This window comes from Lutzomyia longipalpis, chromosome 3 (genome assembly GCF_024334085.1).
Source record: "Lutzomyia longipalpis isolate SR_M1_2022 chromosome 3, ASM2433408v1".
Classification (NCBI taxonomy): domain Eukaryota; kingdom Metazoa; phylum Arthropoda; class Insecta; order Diptera; family Psychodidae; genus Lutzomyia; species Lutzomyia longipalpis.
The window spans coordinates 22,912,491-22,933,390 of record NC_074709.1 but is presented as its reverse complement, the minus strand read 5'-3'; the positions used below and the strand labels follow the sequence as shown (position 1 = coordinate 22,933,390).

The 20,900-nt window shown below is 32.4% G+C and overlaps 2 protein-coding genes across 3 annotated transcripts; one reads left to right on the top strand and one right to left on the bottom strand.

Annotated features, from left to right (window-relative positions):
• Positions 1-282: 282 nt before the first annotated feature.
• Positions 283-18,769, top strand: LOC129792811 (elongation of very long chain fatty acids protein 6). 2 transcript variants are annotated; one of them, XR_008750842.1, is made up of 4 exons: positions 312-856; positions 10,332-10,469; positions 13,791-14,449; positions 14,513-18,769. XR_008750842.1 is itself a non-coding variant. In XM_055832181.1 (3 exons), the coding sequence occupies exons 1-3, from the start codon at positions 690-692 to the stop codon at positions 14,389-14,391; spliced, it is 906 nt and encodes a 301-aa protein (XP_055688156.1). In that variant the 5' UTR covers positions 283-689; the 3' UTR covers positions 14,392-18,769. The 2 variants fall into 2 exon arrangements, 1 of the variants encoding a protein (XP_055688156.1); XM_055832181.1 differs by having other exon boundaries at positions 283-856; positions 13,791-18,769.
• A 1,107-nt stretch (positions 18,770-19,876) lies between these two features.
• On the bottom strand, positions 19,877-20,879 carry LOC129792820 (charged multivesicular body protein 1b). The gene is made up of 2 exons (XM_055832192.1): positions 20,707-20,879; positions 19,877-20,574 (listed from the first exon to the last, which is right to left on the bottom strand). Exons 1-2 carry the CDS (start codon positions 20,726-20,728, stop codon positions 19,985-19,987), a joined length of 612 nt encoding a protein of 203 aa, XP_055688167.1. The 5' UTR covers positions 20,729-20,879; the 3' UTR covers positions 19,877-19,984.
• Between the last annotated feature and the right edge of the window lie 21 nt (positions 20,880-20,900).

The following is a 20,900-nucleotide window of genomic DNA, read 5'->3' as shown; positions in this document are numbered from 1 at the left end:
TGAAAATTATTTCTCTTTTTATGATCGATATTCGTACCATACGCATCATAAATTGATTTTTCCTATTAATTTTCTATTTAATTCCGTTTTAAAATAAATTTTTCTCTTGGAAAACAAGGAATTACGAAAAAAAAAGTTAAAATAAAAGAAAATTTTCTATAAAAAAAATCTATAATGACGTCACAATAGAATCTTGAATGAATCAAATGAATCCAGAATCGTGATGTAAATCTGAATTGCGAATCAATGCCTCTAGGTGAGTCTGGAATCAGTGCCAATGCGTGAATAGCCCCTATTCCACTGTTTTTATAAGGTTGTAACGCACGAAAATCCATCAGTAAAATCCGATTCTTGCGTATGGCAGTTTGTATTTGCGAAGGTGGCTGGTTGTGTTCCACTTGCAGCCGGTCAATTTTTTTTATATACTACTAGTGTGTGCTTCAATTAGAGAGCGAAGGCAAAAAAGAAAAGAAATTTTGCCGTGTGGTGTGTTCGCATTTTGAACGAAAAATCCATCTTTTCCCGCGTGTGAACGGTGTGACATAATTTTTCCCCATCCGGGTGGAGTTTCCTCAAATTTTTGGCAAGAAAAAAAAAGGAAGAGAAAAAACGGGGTGGGTCACACAATTTGGTGATTTTTGCGGATAAGGAAAATTTTTTCGGGATCACGCGCAACCCCCTAATCAAACATGGAATTGGCACCAAATTATTCCTTCGTTTTTGACTTTGAAAATGACTTCATACACGAGGATACCCGGCACTGGATGCTCAGGAACTGGACATGGGTCTTCTACTCATCCGGAATTTACATGCTTGTGATTTTTGGGGGCCAACAGTTCATGCTCAATAGACCAAAGTAAGTGTGAAACGTGCAGATACTTCTTTTTTCTCACTCTCTTCTACTCTACGGAAAGAAAATTGCCGAGGAAAACGCCCCTTAAGTGCATTTTCCCAGCGGTATGAATGAATTTTTAATACCCATTTAGAGAGGAAAAAAAGAACTTCTGAAAAGTTAAAAAGAAAAGCAAAACGCCAAGCTTGTCGTGGTCTATGTGGTGAGGTGGTGAAGAAAAGAAAGTTGATCCACGTCGAAATCCGGGAGTTTTTGCACAATATGTTTGAGGTTAGGTGGCTTGTAGGGCAGAGTGAGAAAAAGTCCCTTTGAGATGAATTTTGAGGCTCTGGAAGCAAGTTTAGCCACTCTGGTGATTGAAAGGTAAACTGCGAGGATGGTTGTTGACTGAAAATCGTCTCTTGGGAATTTCCTGCCGAGGAAATCCCCCATGTGCAAGACAACAATCACCTCACAGCTCGCTTGCCTAGAGGCGCAAGTTCATTAGTCATCAATTTTGGTGTGGGTGGGTGGAACTCCTCGCGTCTGCCAACAGGACGCCCTGGCACCTTTCTTGCGAGGACACTCCAAAACGTGGAAAATACACAAAAAACTCCGTCAGTTTTGCCCATAATGTGATTTTTATGTTGACCACGTAGATGTTTTTGGTATTTTTTTATGATCGATATTTCTGTTAAATTCTTTTTGAAAAGATTGTTTAGTAGTCTGATTGTTAAATTCATTATTTTCATTGATTTTTATTAGAATTCTAGACTTGAAATTGCCTACAAGAGAATACCTTAATTTTTCCCAATTCGATTCCAACTTGATAGTTGATCTGACCATGAGATTTAATAGCCACTGAAATTCAGATAAATTATCCGGAAATATTCTATACCTACTTATGTATAATTTTTCTAAAAATAAATATATTTAGACTTAACAAAATATTTATTCTTTACATTTATTAATAACCACTATGTTCAATTTTACCTTGCACTGAAAATCTATCCCATAAGTGAGTGGTGGCCAATGAGGAAGCTTTGTCCGAATTTTCCAGCCAATCAAAGCGCTTTATCCTCATTCATTGATTCTTCTTCTTATTTATTTACATTTCAAATTGTAGCCAATGAAAACATATTCTCAGCATTTTTTTTTCCTTTAAATAAACTTCTAAGAGAACATCTGGCCATAAACAAAAACAAAACAAAAAATTTTCTTTAGAAATTTGAAATATGAATCATTTTAAATTGCTTTCCTAGGCTGCATAAAAAACAAACATGTTCAAGTTATATAGCACGGTGAAGTAATAGGTTTTTATGTTCTTATAGAACAATCTTATATTTTTCCCCAAATATCAGTCATTTTTGTATTTCTTTTTAAAATTCAAGTCTTAAACAAGTAGATTTTAATTTTTAATGTTCTTAAGAATAAAACTTTTTATTGTTGGGAGGAAACATTAATTTAAAAAAAAAATATATATATAACATAAAGTCGTGGTCAATTCCAATAGCAGGTAGTTGAATGTTCTACATTTCGTTCCTGTCCCGTGTACCTATATGGTTCAAAGTTCGTGAGAAAAGTGCATGCATGTGGTTGGGAGTGGGGTGATTTGGTGGCACAATATATTCGAGGCGGGCAGGTTGGGTATCTCACGCCACATACTGGCCATTTGGCGCCTCGACAGAGGGTGCCCCGCAATAATGCAAATCATACGAGAAATCATACGTTATTTAGCACAGACCGTATTATACATATGAGATATCAGTGCAATGCGAGGAAATGTGCCACATGCTCCAGCGGAAGTTTCCAATAAAAAAATCATTCTCTTATAAATAAACTCTATGCTGTGCCGGGCTAAAATAGCCGCGCGACACTTCCAATATGGGCAAATGAGATTGCGTCATCGGGTGGGGGATGCATAACTGGACGAGATTTTGAAGTACATACTTATTATATGATATATGAATATGATCTTCCCTATATGTAGTCGCTGAGAGTGTGGAACTTGACCCCCATTTTGCTTTTCTCTCCAAAAACACCCAAAGTGAGGGAGAGCGATAAAATAAAAAAAAAAATCGCGCCAAAATTTCTATTCACTTTCACTCAATGTCGCCAATAGCTGAAGGAGAAAAAAAGCTTGAGGGGCAACAATTATAATGAAAGAGTGTTAAATGGTATTTGTCTGGCATTTATCGCGTGAACATGTAAAACAATTGCTAATTTTGCTTAGCAAGATATGGAGAGAAAAAAGTGTCAACTGGTGTCAGCTGTGGGCTCTATGCTATTAGATAAATTAGTACAAAGCTATAAAAAAAATAGTCAAATTCATATTTGGAAAAAAAAGTTATTTTATCAAGAGATAATCTCAATAATATCCAAGAGTTTCATGCGAAAATATTATTATTTCATATTGAATAAGAAAACGACTATAATGTGCTAGTAAAGTATATAAGAAAGCTGAGAGAGAAGAGCGTTATGCAATATGCAATTAAGTCTTAATGTATATTTGTTAATATGTACATAACCTACGGTCGGAAAATTGCATGAGATTTTTCTTTGAGAATTTTTCAGCTAAACTTTCCTTTTTATTGGCCTCAATATTGATTACAAATCAATATATTTCACACGTTATAGACGTTTGTTTTTTTTTTCTTGTCTTTCATTCAAATGCAAACGGATCTTGCAAGAAAATAATTTTGTACCGATGAAATAAATTTTATGCAGTCACTTTGCTATTTCTGATAAGCAACAATCGTAAAAGAGAATATTGTGAAGTTCTTGTTGCCTAGGTTAATGTCTCATTGATAAGAATTGTTTTAAATGCATTTATATATAATGTATTATCGCGTGTATTATGTATTAAACATTAATTAAATGGAATAAAGTCAAAGCGAAGGTTGATTTAATAGAATGTTCGATTAAAAGTTCAAAAATGGAATTAGTCGCGTAATTAGATTGGAATGTTTCAAAACTCACACCCTATTAGGCATTGCACTTATGAACTTCAATTTGATATTATAAAATAAAAAGGTGAATGTTGCGAAAAGAGAATGCAATTTAAATGATTTAAAATAATTTTCTTTGTATTGAACTGGGTGGCGTTAATAAAATATTCAATATTAAATTTCAGTATAAAGTGAGAAGGGTGTGAAAGAAAGGTGAAGGTCCTTTGGAAATCTATTGACCGAGGGGTTGAAATATCAATTTAAGAAGGTATAAAAATAGTTGGATTTTATACCTATCTAAAAATAATTATTTCTGTCATTTAATTTTTACCACCTAATTCTATAGAAACATTTTTAAGTTTGTTCAATCCGTTGATGCTTTTAAAAAATCAAAATAACTTCATGTCAAGAACATTATTCACTATTTAAATATTTTACTTAAGTTTCTCACTTTCCAGTAAGAAAGTATTTTTGCATTTGTTCAAAAGGATCTAATACTTTTTGCTAAAAGCAAAAATGTGAAAATGAGAAATATTTTAATTTTTTCGTGCACGTTGATGAGGAAGGAAGAGGTGTTGCATGAAAATGGAAGTCTTTTTAGACGAACATCAATGAGATCATTTAAACAGAAATAAAATATTCTACTCACACGGTTCTCTTCAAGTTTAAAACCGAGACGAGTCTTGTAAATATATTGTGTAATTATTTAATCTAGAATTCTTTTATAGAATAATATTACCCATTCTAAAATCCAATATGGTAAATATAACCATTTTTGTGTGAAAAAAAAATGTTTGAATCCAGAGGAAATCTCTTACATTTTTATTTCTTGTTCACCTTGAAGAAAAGAATTTTCGTGTGTGAGTTCACAAAACTCTTTATTTTTACAGACTTTTAATGGCATTTTTCCTTAGTCGTCGTCTTCATTTGCCTTTTCATCACACTTCCAAAATCACAAAACTTATTCATATAGTTTTTTTTTGCCTCACATATTCATAATATTGTGAGACAGACCCGCGCGGAATAAGTCGGAAAAAAATCAAAAGTGCTCTTCAGAAATTTCCAAGATGTGTCATACTATTCGTTAAAGCAATTTGTCTCTTTCGCGTCAATCTCTTCGCAATAAGGCACTGAAAGTGGGGAAAAAACATGTTAATTGTCTTCCTTTTACATCATTATAAAAATTCATCAATGCTAAATGTTGACAATAAACAGGTGAAGAGGATACTTATGGAAATTTTAAAAGTTAATTTGCGCTAAAGGAAAATTGAGATTTAATGTTCATCTCTATGGCGAGGACAATGCTCCGTCGTGTACTTTATTCACTTTAGTGCTGATTACAATAATTGTGCACGAGTTTGCTTTTCAGAGCACACTCGGGGTGGAAAAGCAACAAAAGCATTTCCACGTGCAGATTTTCCATTAAATTGCTTGGAAAGTGTAGGCGAAAATTATTTAATTTTCTAAGAATTAAAAATTTCTAGAATAAAAAATTCTAAGGAGAATTAAAGAATTATCTACAACATTTATTTCTTCATAAGGACACAAGTCAATGACGCCATCTATTGGTCAATTCAATGGCGAAAAAAATGCCAAAGGTTTATAACCGTTGGCGCAAAACTTTGTTGTTATTTTCTTTTAACAAAAATAAAAGAATAAATTAAGAGGGGCGCGCGAATTGTATAATTTAGGTATGGATTTCAAATGAATTGGACACACACATTTGCAGAAAAATCCATTAAAATTGATACAGTGAGAGAGTCGTGAAAGTGTGTCGCTTATTTTAAATAAAACTTTACATACTAAATGAACTTTCTATATACTAATCAACGAAAAAAAAACTTTTTTTTCTTGCTCTTACCCGTCTGTCCTTTCTGTCCACTTTTTGTTTGCAAAATCTTTCGGAGACATTGATCATAATATAAACATATTTCTTAATCTTCTTTTCTATGTCAGCTCAAAATGAGAGTTTTTTTATTATTATTATCGTAACGGCCCGTTTATGGTTGAAAGAGGAGAAGTTGATATTTCCTTTAAGAAAAAAAATCAACTTTAAGTTTTGTTACATATTTTCGTGGGTGTTGGGAAAGCGCTTTAAATTTAGGACACAATTTAAAGTATATATGGTTGCGGTGGATAGTTTAATCTTATTTTTAGGTCCCCCCTTGCGACAGTTTGTTTTAAATAAAGAATTTACAAGTTACCATGCATGATAAAAAATTGAGAGTGATATTGATCAGGTATATAGAAATACCATGCGGGGTCGTTTGATATGAAATGATGAATTTTTATCTAATTTATGATCAAAAGTTCTTTATTTTATGCAGGATTTTATGCAAAATATAAAATTTTGATTCTTCTTCCCAATTAATGATTTTAAATTGAAAAGAATCCGCTTCTCAATTTTGCCACAATATTTTATTCATTAAATTAAAATTCTCATTTTGGTTATCTCCAGACCAATTTATTTTAACGTTTTGTTATCTCCAAATTCATTCGTCGTTCGAAAAGGATATTAATTTTGCATTTTACTAAAGCTTATTTTCATTTATGTATGTATACTAACTTAAACTTCCAACTATGCTGTCAGCAACACAAGCTTCTGGAATGCTCCAGCATGTCTCAATAGAACACCTTCTTATGATAAATATGTGTGTATGCTTGAGAAATCAGTTCCGCATAATGTTCATCGAGGAAATCAGCATTAAATGACCTCTAGCGATGTCAAAGCTTTTTTTTTTCAACGCACAACATCAGAAGAAATGCGAAACTTATGCGAGGAAGTTGAAAGAAAAAATGTTTATTTTGTGGGATTATTTGGAGATTATTTTTTTCTTATTGAATATGAATTAATTTACAAATAACATGCAGATGATGTTGGTGGACAGTCGACTATAGGTATGTATGATTATGTGATTCGAAGACGTTGTGCCTCTCAATGAATTGCTCAGAGAGACTGCGTTGCTTTCACTTTCGTTTCACATTCAACACCTTTCTGCTGAATTGTTGTATAGGTAGATATGCTGTATCCATGGATTCTGTGGTCATATAAAATCTCCTCATATGTATCGCAGTATTTTCCTTGGGATGTATATGCGTTGGAAAGGTGCAGAAAGAAAAAATTTCTCTTGAGTTCACGAGCACTCAGAGACGAAAAATTATGTCACCAACTTGCATATTTGTTCACATTATTGAGTTGCCCATTTCTTCTCGCGTGTTTAGCTTTAATGAAAAACTTTGATATAGTATGTTATTAAAATGTAGATAGTATAAGAAAAGAATTGTCCCATTTTTTTGCAGAAATTATTTTGGCACGGATTCTTCTTCTACAATGCTCGTGGTATAGGCAAAAAAGAATCAACAAAAAAGCTAATGAATGGTTTATTAATTGACATGGTATTAGCAGAAGAATTAATTTGCTAGCTAGAGTGATTGTGAGATTGGACGTGGAACGGTGTGGGGGAGGTGTTACAGTGTCAATCATTGCACTGGATGAGCAAATAATGAGTAAATAATTTTCTGCAAGACGCTCTGTCGCAATTACAATGCATTTGAGCAATGTTTATTGTGCGAAATTGTAATGCTTTTACATTACATATTTCTCCTCGCGTCCATCATCAAATGCAACTTGCTGCAATGCCTATGTACAATACATAATTATTTTATAAGTGCGGCTATAAGGCGCGTGAATTGTGTCAAGTTTACCAACAAGTCTTAGGAGGAGAGACGTTATTTGTACATATATACGTTTTGTATCGCGAAGAAATTGAAATTTGTAGTCAATTTTTTTTTAACTTTACAACCTGTCAGCATTAATCTGAACACACAACTTTGTAAGGTGTGGAGTGGTTTATGAAAAATTGCCTTTAGCTGGAAGAAGGATAAATTTAAATGGAGTTATATTTAAATTTTTTTAAATGGTACTACGTCGTAGTACAAAGCAGTCTTCCTTCCAGACGTTTTGACCTATAAGACGTTCATTTATTTTTTATTCAACAAAATAATGCTTAGAAAAAGTGTCAAATAAAGACAAATCTCACAGTATTATCATTGACCCTGAATGGTATGAATGGATGGAGAGAAAAAATGAAGAGTGATGAGATCTTTTGAGTAATCGCCTTTTTCACCCATTCCCACTGTTTTTTCATATTTTTATCATGTAGCACATGTCATCCACAAGATCATCTCGTGACATTGTGAAAAACCTGAGAGAAATTAAACTTATATTTTGGATTATTATTTCCTTTTATGGCTTTTTAAAAGCATTGGTGATCCCAAATTGAAGCATTAAATGCATTAATTGCATGTGAACTAATTTGAATTGTTGGTTCTTTTCGTTATCTATCATGCTCTTTATGATATAAGCTACCGAAGTTCGTGTATGTTAGACTTTTAGTTTAGAAATATTAAACCGACGTTTGGAATTAATTTTCTAACGTTTGAGATTTCTTTGCTGTTTGGCGTTCCTTTTCTAACATTTAAAATTTTCATTTCTAAATTTTTAATGTAATTTTTAGCCCGTATTACCTGAACTTTAAAGGTGTTTGTTTAAACTGCTCTAACATCTAAAATTCAGTAAAAGTTCTCTCGTACAATTCCTTTCAGTGTAATTCTATATTTTTGTATAAAAATATACTTTGCAGTGTTCTGTGACCCGATCACTGATGATCCACGTGCTGAAAAATCTTCCATACAATCAGCTGTAATAATCGGGGTACTACAGCTCACTCAGTAGTGTATGTACGCTGTGTAAATTCCCTTCGAGCACGTGCCCATAAAACTTAAAGCACAATTCAAAATCTCATCTTTGGTGCTTTTTGTGTGTGTGCGTCTAGCCCGTGTCTTATCATCTCACATTATTTATGGTTGCAACATTTAAACGCCCCCACATCTCTCGGAGACAAGGGTTATTTTTTTTATTTCATGAATGAGTTTGATATTTGAAAGGAAATCGATCGTTTACGGGCGCGCTGTAATAATCTTCAAAAATTATGTAATAACTTTAAACATTCGCATCTTAAAAAACACAAAGGCGGGGAAAATGCTATCGCGATCGTCTTAACTTTAGTCCATGTGAATTTCTCTAAACAAATATAATAATTGCCCGATGACCTAATGAATAATTTATCTTCTTAACTTGATTAAAATTATTGTGCGTCAATGTTTTCTTCCTCGCATTTTTTAAAAGTTTTCAAAATATTCACAGAAAAGAGCATGACTTCCGGATGGACTGTTTAAGTTTTCTATATATTTTTGACACCAAACAACATATTTTTTAACACCTCTCTAATAAAACATACTCCAGGCTTATAATTTAGAAGAAAAAATCCACAACAGAATCATAAAATTAGTACCCTTTCATGCTCAATTGATTAGTTTGCAATATGAATCTCTCATTCTTTAGCATTTTTATTATTGTTCTACTTTGCAAAATTCTTTTCCTCAATATCATTGTTTACCTTGGATGAAGAGCTTTTTTTCTTACATTCTAATTAACATGTACCTACTGTAAAACTCGTACTATTACACTTTTTATGACAAGTCAATCTCTAAATTACTCAACACATTGAATGAGCGATATTCTTCCTGCTCATGCTACTATTTTAAGAATAAATCACGCGAGATGATGCATCATGGATTGCAATACAGTTGCTATGAGAGGGAGAATGCAGTCATACCATACCATGTCTGGATGAGAGGGAAAGATGTATGTAGGTTAACTGGGGTCTTTGGGTCAATTCTGATTGTGGGCCTCAAGTTCAAGCTGAGTAGACTAATTAGAAAGAAAAAAGGAAATTGTACTCGAGATTTAGTTTCGATAGGATTGGATTTTCATGGTAATAAGGGGTAATCAATTGAATTAAGATAATGAATTATCGTGATCTTCGAGTAATTTTGAAGTAAACTTTAGTCCTTTAAGTCTAAGTTTCTTTGTTGAATTTTAACCACAAGAAAAGTAATAAAATTGATGTTATCTCTTATACTTTTTTTTTGCAATATTTGTAAAACTAACATAAAACCAAAACATTAACAGTTATGGCAAAGCCACGAGCATAGGAAGGTACTTAATTTGTCTAGCAGAATTTCGATCTCAAGCCCCTCTCTTACACCTCTCATAGTCACTACGTCTATATAAGATTCAATGTCATTGGTAATTATGGTAATTCATTGCGTACTTTAACATTACTTTACCAATAGGTACTGTGTAGCAAATAAAGTCAATTGAATATCAACGTTGATTGAAAAAAATAATGACGTCTAAACTGTGGTTTTTCTCCTTAAATAAACTTCGTCATTTTTCAATGAAAAATCTACTTCTCTTTGCCCATTATAGTGGAAGTGGAAATACTTCAACTTTGTGTTTACAAAAGCAAAGTTGAAAGTAGTAATATACGCAAATGCTAAAGAAAAACAAATAAGGAATTTTTCTTTAAGAAGTTCAAGATTAATCATATTTTGCGTGCACTTTTCCACTGGATGTGGTTTCAACGAAATCCATGTTGAGTATTTGACGTCATACTAAATGATTTTTCCTTCTTTTCTTATTGCAGATTCGAACTGAGAGGTCTCCTTGTGATTTGGAACACAATGTTGGCGATGTTTAGTATAATGGGAGCCTTCCGGACGGCTCCTGAATTATTACACGTGCTACGGCATCATGGTCTATTCCACTCAGTATGCGTTCCTAGGTAAGTATGAGGGAGGGATTATTCTTTTTCTTTCTCAAATTAATTGTCCGCTTATCGGGTTGGAATTTAATTTAGACCACCACCCGCAAAGCTGATAAAATAAGCATAGGGATAGAGAGATTTCCTATTGCTTTCGTCTTTCACTATGTGAGATCCCGTGTGCTTTACCTACAGCAGAGTCTTAAGACCCATGAGATTTACGGCTTTTTTGCAAAAGAGCAAAAGGAATAAAAAAACAAATAATGTGACAAATCCCGCGGAATCATGGCTATGAGTTATTGCCTTATCAATTTCTGATTAAATCATCAGCGCAATGGCGCGGTGTGTTTTTTATCTTATCGTGTGCAGATGTGATGAAGAAGAAAAAAAGCCAAACGATATGGAATGTTGGTCGCAAAGCCGGTCTACAAAACCACCACAAAATCAGGTGGTCGCGAAAGTGACGTAAGCCTTTGCGGGATTCTGAATTGATAGATATTCAACTTTACTTGCACATTAATACTGGTTGCTATATATAGAGAGAATTTTCACTGAAAACCAATAAAAAAGAAAAGTATTCACATGATTTATAATTCTGCATTTTATGCCACTAAATCCACCTAATTTCCTGGGATTGGTGACAATTTTTTATCTTTTTTTTGTGGAAAATAATGAGTATATTATCATGAACTTGATACATAACATTTGCAGTAGAGATATGATTTTCATAAGTAGATTACAGGCATTTGTATTGGCGACGAAATGTTAGAAATTATTTCTTTTAATTTTTATTTTATTAATCTGTAAAATATCCTTTCTAAATTAACTTTTTTAATTTCTTCCTTTAGTCAGGATTTGACTATAAACTTAACAATATTAAATCTATTATTTGACAAAGTTAAGGTATTATCATTCGTCTCACCTTCAATAAATTTTTAGATTTTTTTTTAAAATGAAATTAGTTTCGTGATAACCTTGTAATTCTATTTTGTTAAATTGCAATCAGCTTAATGTATTTCTTCTCAAAGAAATGAGAAAAAATTAATGCAATTTATCAATTTAAATTGAATGGTGAATACGACTTTTTTCAAATATTCTAATAAGATTAAATTCTAAGTATAATTCTGGTTTTTACTGACCTAGATTTTTTTACGTTGACAAGTTTTCTCTCAAATAGTAATTCAGAGATTAATTTTTCACATGCTATCAATTTAACGTTTTTATTGCATAATTCTATATGGATTGTAGCTAAAGAAATTGCTTATCTTATGTACTTTTATTAACAACCTATACAAATATCTATTTAATTTATGTTACTATATACCCATGAGAACATTTGACGTGAGAACTGAAAAAAAAAAGAACTTTAATAAATTACAATCACAATCAACTGTCTTGAACGTCTTGAAGTAGCATGATGTGCTTGTCGGTGAATTAAATGCAATATAAAATTGTCATTGATTATTATTTTTATTACATAATGCAACTAGCAGCATTGAATTTGTGTGATTTATTTAGTATCGCGTGCAAATTTAATTAAATTAGAAAATCGCAATAAAATGAGTGGAAAATTGCTTAAAATTTGCTTTATCCAGAGGAAGTGCAGTGTGGAAGAATAAATTTTGCATGAAACTGCATTTCAAAACAGGAAGTTTTACGTATAAAGATTTTTTGGTGGACAACTAAGAGAAAAGTAGGACAATTTGCAATGTCGCTGCCAGGAGTTTTTGTACAGTTTTAATTACATAAACATTTATTCTTTCCGGTAAGGAGATATTCGATAGATTCTTATATGAAACTCAAGTTTTCTATACGATTTTCTAACTGTCTGAAAGCATTGGTGCGTGTTTTATCTAAGTTTTTCTTTAATTTTCTTTGAAGTTTTCGGCAAATACACATATCCAAAAAAAAATTTGAAAAAGAATTTTTAGAAAAATTACGTTTCACATCAGAATCTAACCATAAGTAGTTTGATTGATTTTAATTGCAATTTCTATTGCTCTTTTATTGACGTAAACAAATCATATAAATAAACAATAATTTATAATTTATGATTTGAAAATTTCTTTACTGACAGCAATTTAAGTTTTGATTCTTGAAATGCATGCAAATTGCAAAAAATGTAATTCTTATGGATTTCCTGACAAAAAGCACAACGAAGAATTCCCAAGCTGAAAGAAAAATTGCTATAATTTAATTTTATATACTACAATGAAGCTGAGTGAGAAATCTTCAGTGTGCCCTGTGTGGGAGTAAAATGAATGCATGAATGTAGCATATCTGCATATAGTAATTAATGAGTGAAAATTCTAGAATTTTTTTTTAAATAATTTTTTTGTCTTTCTGCTAATAAAATGATTGCTATTGTATGCAAAAATGATGCATCATCCGTCTACAAGATGCAGAGTGTAGGATGAATGAACTTCATGCTCTACGGAAGGAGTTGAGGAAGTTTGTTTAAGAACCTTTTAAAGAATCAATATTGTAGAACAAAGTTTTCAAAATTGCTTAAAAAAATTATTATTTCAGGTAATCAGTTATCATTGAATAAATTAATTAAAAAATAGATTTTATAATGGATTGTTTTAGAAAATACATGTAATTATCATTGACCTTGCTTGGTAGATAAATACTTACTTAAAAGTTTTAGAATACCGGCATGAGAATAAATATTTTAGAAAATATGTACCTAGTTATAATACATAAATTAATTGTTTTTCTTATGTGAAACTGTAAGATATTTTTTTTTATAGTTTGTTTTCTTCAGTAATGAAAATCAATTATTTTTTACCACCATAAACTCATCAAAGCTACGCAATTTGGCATGGTGTTCATGTGAAATTAAAAATGCAGAAAGAATTACAAGCAAAATGCACCTTCCAAATGATTTAACTGGAAATTGTTGGGCAATCTTCCACCTCTATTTTTCCGCGAAGATATTATCACACAGCGAATGGGGTGAACGAATCACCTTTAGAAGGAAAACAATGTGAATTTGTAATAGAACTTTGGTGTTGGGAATTAAGAGAGGTAAACTTGATGCTATTTCTAGCACTTCCTTTAATGCTTTTGAGTGGATTTTTCATTTGAATTTTGTAGACATGCTTAGGATGGAAGATTCCAAATCTTTTTGCAGGATATTCTATATAATGGCCTATCGGTTTATTTACATGAATTTTGATTAATGTATTTTTGATGATGATGTTATTTGGCTCAAGAGTACTTCCGATTGATATGAATCTTGAATAAATATAAAATTTATTTAGACTATTTTTATACAAACGGATGTAATTTTTGAGAGATTTCATTTAATTGATTTTAAATTTTTTTTTTGGGTTTCAGCTTTATCGAACAAGACAAAGTGAGCGGATTCTGGACATGGCTATTTGTGCTGTCGAAACTGCCGGAATTGGGTGATACAATTTTCATTGTGCTGAGGAAGCAACCACTGATCTTCCTTCATTGGTACCATCACATCACAGTCCTCATGTACTCATGGTTTTCGTACACGGAGTACACAGCCTCCGCAAGGTGGTTCATCGTGATGAATTACTGTGTTCATGCCCTCATGTATACCTACTATGCCCTACGTGCGATGCGCTTCCATCCGCCACGCTTCATATCCATGATCATTACGACGCTCCAGCTGACGCAGATGGTGATTGGATGCGCGATAAATGTCTGGGCGCATTCATTTATCCAGACACCAGGGCGCTCGTGCAACATCTCACCGATGAATATAAAGCTCTCGATCGCCATGTACTTTAGCTACTTTGTCCTCTTTGCGCGCTTCTTCTACGTCACGTATCTATCGTCAAATGCGCGCAAGGGTCGCCGAATTGCGGCACCCACGTCAAAGACAGCGTCCACTTCAAGGAATGACCCGAGGGAGTTGGACAATTTACTCAATGGCAAACAAGCTACCAAAGTCAAAGCTCAATAATTAAGCGGAAGAACATGTTTTATCTTTCGCACTAAATTATTCAGTGAGGGGGGGTCAGGTACACACTCACACACATTTATTTTGCTACTTAACAAACAGCATTTCCTTATTTTTCTCACAGCAACATTTTCCCATTGAGAATCAAATGAAAAAAAAAAAAAGAAAAACTTTACTTTTTCCCCTCAAACACAAAATAATTTTCACAGCATTTTCGTCTTTTGTTATTAATACCTCAAAGAACGAAAAAAAAGAAGTAGAAAAGACGAACAAGTAATATCCGCATCCGCCAGTGTGGCAAAAGATGTTTAAACACCAAAATGAAAGAGCAAACAAATTTATAATAATGTTCAAAAACAATCACTGCGTGGAAGTCAGCACAGGAAGGCATAGCGAGGGGTGGACAAACGATATACTCTTTGCATACATATGTAGGCATTGTGAAATATTGAAGAAAAATATTTAACAACCTGATTTATTATTATTTTTTGGAGTTTAAAAAGAAATAATAATTTGCTTTATTTATAAAATCATCATAGGGTTGTTTTCTGTAAAGTTTTGTATATTTTTTTGTCTGAAAAAGATCGTATCAGATACATAAAAAATGGTGGAAAGAAAATCCCTCTAATTCTTCTCGAATTATGAGAAGAAAAGAAGGAGAATTGAGTGACAAGAAAAAATCCTTTAAAGCAAAGGTTGTTAATCTTTTTTTTGACTGGTTATTTATTTATATTATAATATTATAAGATGAGTATAAAAAGTTTTTTTTTGCTACACAGAAAAACAATCACAAAGCAATACTTATTTCACAAAATATTCTATTTCAATGTGGAACATGGGGTTTATTATTTAACAAGAAAAAAATACACACTGCATTATTGTCTTCATTTTCGAATTGTTTTCAACACACACACACCGCAGAAAAAACACAATTAGCGAGGTTTTAAAATATGTGGATGAAAAAAAAAGAAATTATTAATGGGATCGTAGAAAATACTTCATTGTCATCAAAAAAGTATTTTATATATTTTACCAATTAATAGTGATGAAGAGGTAAAAGGAGAAAATTGATGAGATAAAAAAAAAACATTTTATTAAAGTACAAAGCATAAATGAGGTGAGCAACCGGTTTAGTGGAGAAAATTCCGTCTCGAAAATTTAATAAGTTTCGTATTAAATTAGGGAGGTTACGTACATGGAAAGACAAAAACACATCTGAGGAATTTAGTCAATTGGTTTTTTTTTGCAAAAAGAAAAAGAAACTACTAACGCAATTGGTACGGAAAATACCTTGAATTCTAAGGTGCTTGAAGATATTACACTTCTTGTAGGATTTATAGAGTTCCATAAAGAATTAATTGAAAACCTTTGGTTTTACGTTAGAATCGTTAAAAATTAATTTAAAAAAAAACTTTAAATGATAAAAGTAAGAGAACGGTAAAAATAAGGTGATTTAGTAAAATTCCTTGTCATTGTCTTATTGCCCCAACAAAAAGAATAAAAAAAATTATTTAATAGTCATAGCCAGACCCAATAAAGTTCTAAATTAACCAAAATTAATTGATGCTTTCACCAAGGTCAAACATATTAATTTATTCTAAAAATACTTATATAACAGTTATTAGTTTATTGACGCCACTATAAACTACACATGGAACTTTTTTTTCTATTTCTTTTTTTAATTCTTAAACAGTAAAATTATTTATAAGCAAAAAGTTCTACAATAAATACGTTAATTACTTTACAAATTAATACTTCCCATAGCAACTTCTAAGTAAATGTTTTGCAGGAAAGAACTATTAGATCATGATCTTTTGGCAAAAAAAAATCTTTAAGACTTTATTTATTTTACAAGAAGTGTATTTGATGGTTTGAACGTAAACATGTTAAAGCGACGTGCGTTCTATCGCGATGTAAGTTTTTGGAGATGATCTTGAGTTTCTGAAAAGGAGTTAGCAGAGAAGAGAATTTCTAACGTTTACTTTGGCAAACGACAAAGGAAAAAAATGGCATAAAGTGTGGAAAATATATAAAAATTGGCGAATCATGACAATGAGACAAGAAGATTTCTCGCATTGTCATCCCATTTGTTGGAACAGCAATGTAGGTACATACAAAAGTTGACGTCAGGGCGATTGACCATTAATGCCCGCGCGATGTTAATGATTCTGCTGATGAGAGTAAGAGGCACAAAGTGGGCAAAGTACAAGAGTGCAGTAAAAGAAGGAAAATCCCGCGCAATTTAATTTCTATATTGTCTTTTTTCTGAATGTCTCTGAAATGCAAAGTGTTTTGTCCATTTTTCGAGAGAGGAGGTACAACTACGAAGGTCAAGTTAAAAGTCGAAATTGAGCACACTCTTCATGCGCTGAAGTACGCGAATAATTTGACGAGATGAAAAAAAGCAGCAGCTGAAGAGTTTTCTTGCTGAAATTTTTTGTTATGCCGCACTTTTTTGGGTCACTGTCATTTTTTTTCTTCTCTGCCAATTTACTCTTTCTCTGCAACATACCTATACCTACTAATTCCTGTGTAGTAACACGAATATTGAACGATAAAAATGAAGTTAAAGAGTGAAGCGTAAACAAAAAATAATAAAACATTCACTTATGGAACGCACGGGGCACACAATTCGGCAACTAAAAGGCGTTAGTTTGGTTTTCTTTATCAAAAATTGAATTGAAAATTGAAAAAAATACGGTTTGGTGTAACAAAATGAAATAAAAATTAAAAATGTATATCATTCGCTATATATAAAACAATTGCGAAAAAAATGAAAAATTTATATATACCCATATAATACATTTCAATTTTTTATAGAGCGGCAGACAGCAACATTTTTGGAATATTTATGCGTGACTTAATGATTTTCTTTTTTGCTTGCGAAAAAAAAGAAAGAATGGCTTATGCGCGATCAATTTCTTTATTAATAAAGAAAACAAAATTCATTTTTCTTTCTTTTTTTTTGACTATATACAAAAGAAAATGAATTCAAAGAAAAAAAAAGAAGTAAAAGAAGGAATGAGATGGAAAATAAAATGCAGAACCAAACGTGAATTATGATTTTTGTGCTGAAATAACTATTGCAAAGTTAATTGAAAGAAAAAATATATATATTATAGTCATTGCGGTTTTGTAGTTTGTACATAAATAATGATTATTATGAAATTTTCCTTTGAAGTGGTTTTTGAGAGAGAGAGAGAGTGAAAGAGAGGAAACGCAGATTAAGGTGTGAAGACGACGCTTAGATATTTTACTATATACAAGTAGGAAATAATATTCTAAAAAAAAGAAGAAAAGAGTTAAAATGGAAATAAACGGGATTTAAAGGGTGTCCCCGAATTTATGGTCCTATAAAATGAATTAGGTACATAATAGCCTCTATAAAATGTAATAAATAGTAATTGAAGCTCTGCGAAGGTTCTGTAAGTTGTTCTTTTAGATAATAACAACAAATCTATAGAATTCGTTTGAAAATTTTTTAATCTATGTATTGGTTGAAATTGTTAAATTTTTTGAGAAGAAGTTTATCCGATTTTGTATGGGGCCCATCAATTAAGACCCGCGCAATCTTGTAGAGAATCCTAAAAGAAAGTAAGAAATCGTTAAATTGAGGTCCCATACAAAATTGTATAAACTCCTTAGAAAAATGGGCTTGTTGCTTTGATTAAAAAAAAACTATTCCTTCAAGTCCAATAAAATTCGATATTTAATCGAATCTCTATCCATCATTCCCACTCTAATAAACATCTTTGAAATTTTTGAAAGCTCATCTAATCAATAATAAATTGTTAAAATTCATTTAGGCGCAGAAATAACGGGACACCCTGTAGTTTTTAGTTTCTTTTTGGAGTTGTAAATTTTGAAACAGTTCTTAAAGCATTCCTATAAGCTTAGAAAAATACATTTACTATCTGTAAGATGATTTTCTTCGCATAAAACGTGGGATTTTCAAAATGAAATATATTTAGGTACATAAAATATTTATGAATGATTAGCACGAATTACAGCGCAAGTCACAAAAATTCATTCATAACAAAAAAACTTAACTTTTTCTTATTTAAATTAAACAAAAAAAGTTATAAAATTGTCACAATTTTTTTTTTACTGTAAAACAGGATTTTTTATATAATTTTTTTTATTTAATCTCTAATCCTAATAATTTTTTTGGTGCAAAGAAAAATGCGAAAAAAGGGAAAAGGGTTTTTCATACAGACTGAATTTAAAAAAAAATGAGGAAAAGAAAATATAATTTGAAAATTTAATGTTTTGCGAACATTTGTAATAAGATGGTAAGGATTAATTTTAAACAAAAGGTGGAAAAAAAGAAGTGGAAACAATGAAAAAAAAATTTCTTCATAATAAATTGTACAAAGATTAACTTCCGTGGAGTTTAAATTCTTGCCGTATGCTGTGTGCGAGAGCTGAAAAAAAAATATCCAAAGAATGCCATCGAATTTCAACTGCATGTGCACCAGGGAAAAGAGAAAGGCGGAAAAGTTGTCTCGGGGGCCCTTTTCTGGTGTGTGTCTCTCCTTGAAGAGGGGCACGTTCGACAACTTCTTTGTTCCCTTTCACTCCCCCGGTCAGGCACTTTTGACCGCTCAATTGCCCCCAAGTGGAGGTGAGAAAATCACATGCTGGCCAGAGTTTATGATTTAATGCCCATGCAACGTTGCCTTGCGTATTTGGTAATTTCCTCAAGCTTCAAGGAAGAAATTGGAAATGTCAGGAGGAGCTTTTCTTGTGCCGCGCTGCAATATGAACTTTTTCTCTACTTTTTTCTCGGGCTTTCGATAACATTGAGCTGCGTGAGTAATATTCGTTTTTTTTTCTGAATGGCTTATAAGTCATCGTTAATAAATTCTGTGAGAATTATCTTGATTTATCCAGGTAGGAAATCATCAGCAGGATTTTTTTTATTTGAATTAAAATGTAAAGAAGCTCTTGGGAACTTTAAGCTATTCACCTCCAACATTGCACAGAGGAAGGTTAAAATAGCTAACTAATAATTGAAATAGAATAAAGTTATTAGATTCAGTTCTACTCTACCTTGATAAGATAAAAATCAATTTAAATTTAATTGAGTTTATGCGAATTCCAGCTTTATATTCTGCAATGATTACCTAATCGTTTTAAACGTCCTTTTGGAATTCATCCAAAATAGAAATCACGAAATTTGCAATTCCCGGACGAATTGGGATTAAAATCATTTTCAATATAAAAATTTTATGCTAAATGCCTTTCAATCAATTTTTTCAGGCTTCTAAATGAATTAAAATATACATAATTTAAATCTTTTTCTCCCCTCAAATCATGCTAATCGTTACACAACTGGAAGAAAAATGCAAGCAATAGAAAAATTAAATGAGGCCAATCGATATCACAAAGTTGTTGATACAGACAGAAAAAAAATCTCAAATAACCTGGTGGATCTACAAGAATCACAAAAATATTTTTCTGAGAAGAAGAATTAAAGAAAAAAAGGTTGTTTATATTAGCCAGAGTATAATTAAATTGATAGAAAATAAACAACAAACTTCATAATACACAGAAGCGCAAATCCAATCTTGGATTTCAATGGAATCCACATTTCCTACTCCGCCTGTCGCAGACGAGCAAGTCTCTGGGTGAGCTCGTCTTGTTCCTGAGACACTTGGGTACTGGCTCCAATGGTGGATGCTTGGGGACCCGCAGGAAGTTCCATGTTGAGTTCGAGACCCGCTTCGTCGGCAACCTGCTGCAGGAGACTGTCCACATCACCCTGCGGCACAGCTGTAGTGGTCGTCTGTGACATTGTGTTCTCCATGTAGCTACTCTGGACGTCTAGATCCTCAAATTGCTGCTCAAATTTATCCATCAATCCGGAGATTTTCTCGAGATTCATCCCCTTCATTGCGGCATCCATGGCCTTCACGACACCTGCCATGGAATTGGTGACCTTCCGCGTGGTGAGGGCGGATTGCACACGACTTGCCACCGCATCCACTCGTGCACTCATCCTCAGGTAATTAAGTGATTGATTCTTCTGCCGAATGGCGTTTTCTGCATGAATCCGCGCTACATCCATATTCCCCTTCTGGATGGCCTTCTTTGTCTTTGCCTTCTCCAGCTTTTCTTCCTTCTCGCACTTCTTGGCATTCCGTTCTAGATCCTTCACTGCAAACTTTAAATTAAATAGGTGCTCTGTGCAGTGCATGGGGAGATTTATTAAGGAAAATTGCATGGAATATAATTATTATAAATACAGGAAAAGAGTGAAAAATGATTCATGGCCAAAACAATTTTTCGCGATTAATCGCTTTTATAAAAGGATACTCTCCATTTGTGACACAGACATTTCGTTCCCCGTTTTGCTGGCTTTTATTTATTACACAGGACCAAAGAAATAATTTAGGAATTGTCCTAAAATCACTTTTTTGCGTTTACAAAAAATTTTTTTCGTATTTTTATTGATGAATGACTCACTGAGGGGGTTATTCATTGACATTAGAAACAATTTTGGGAACAGA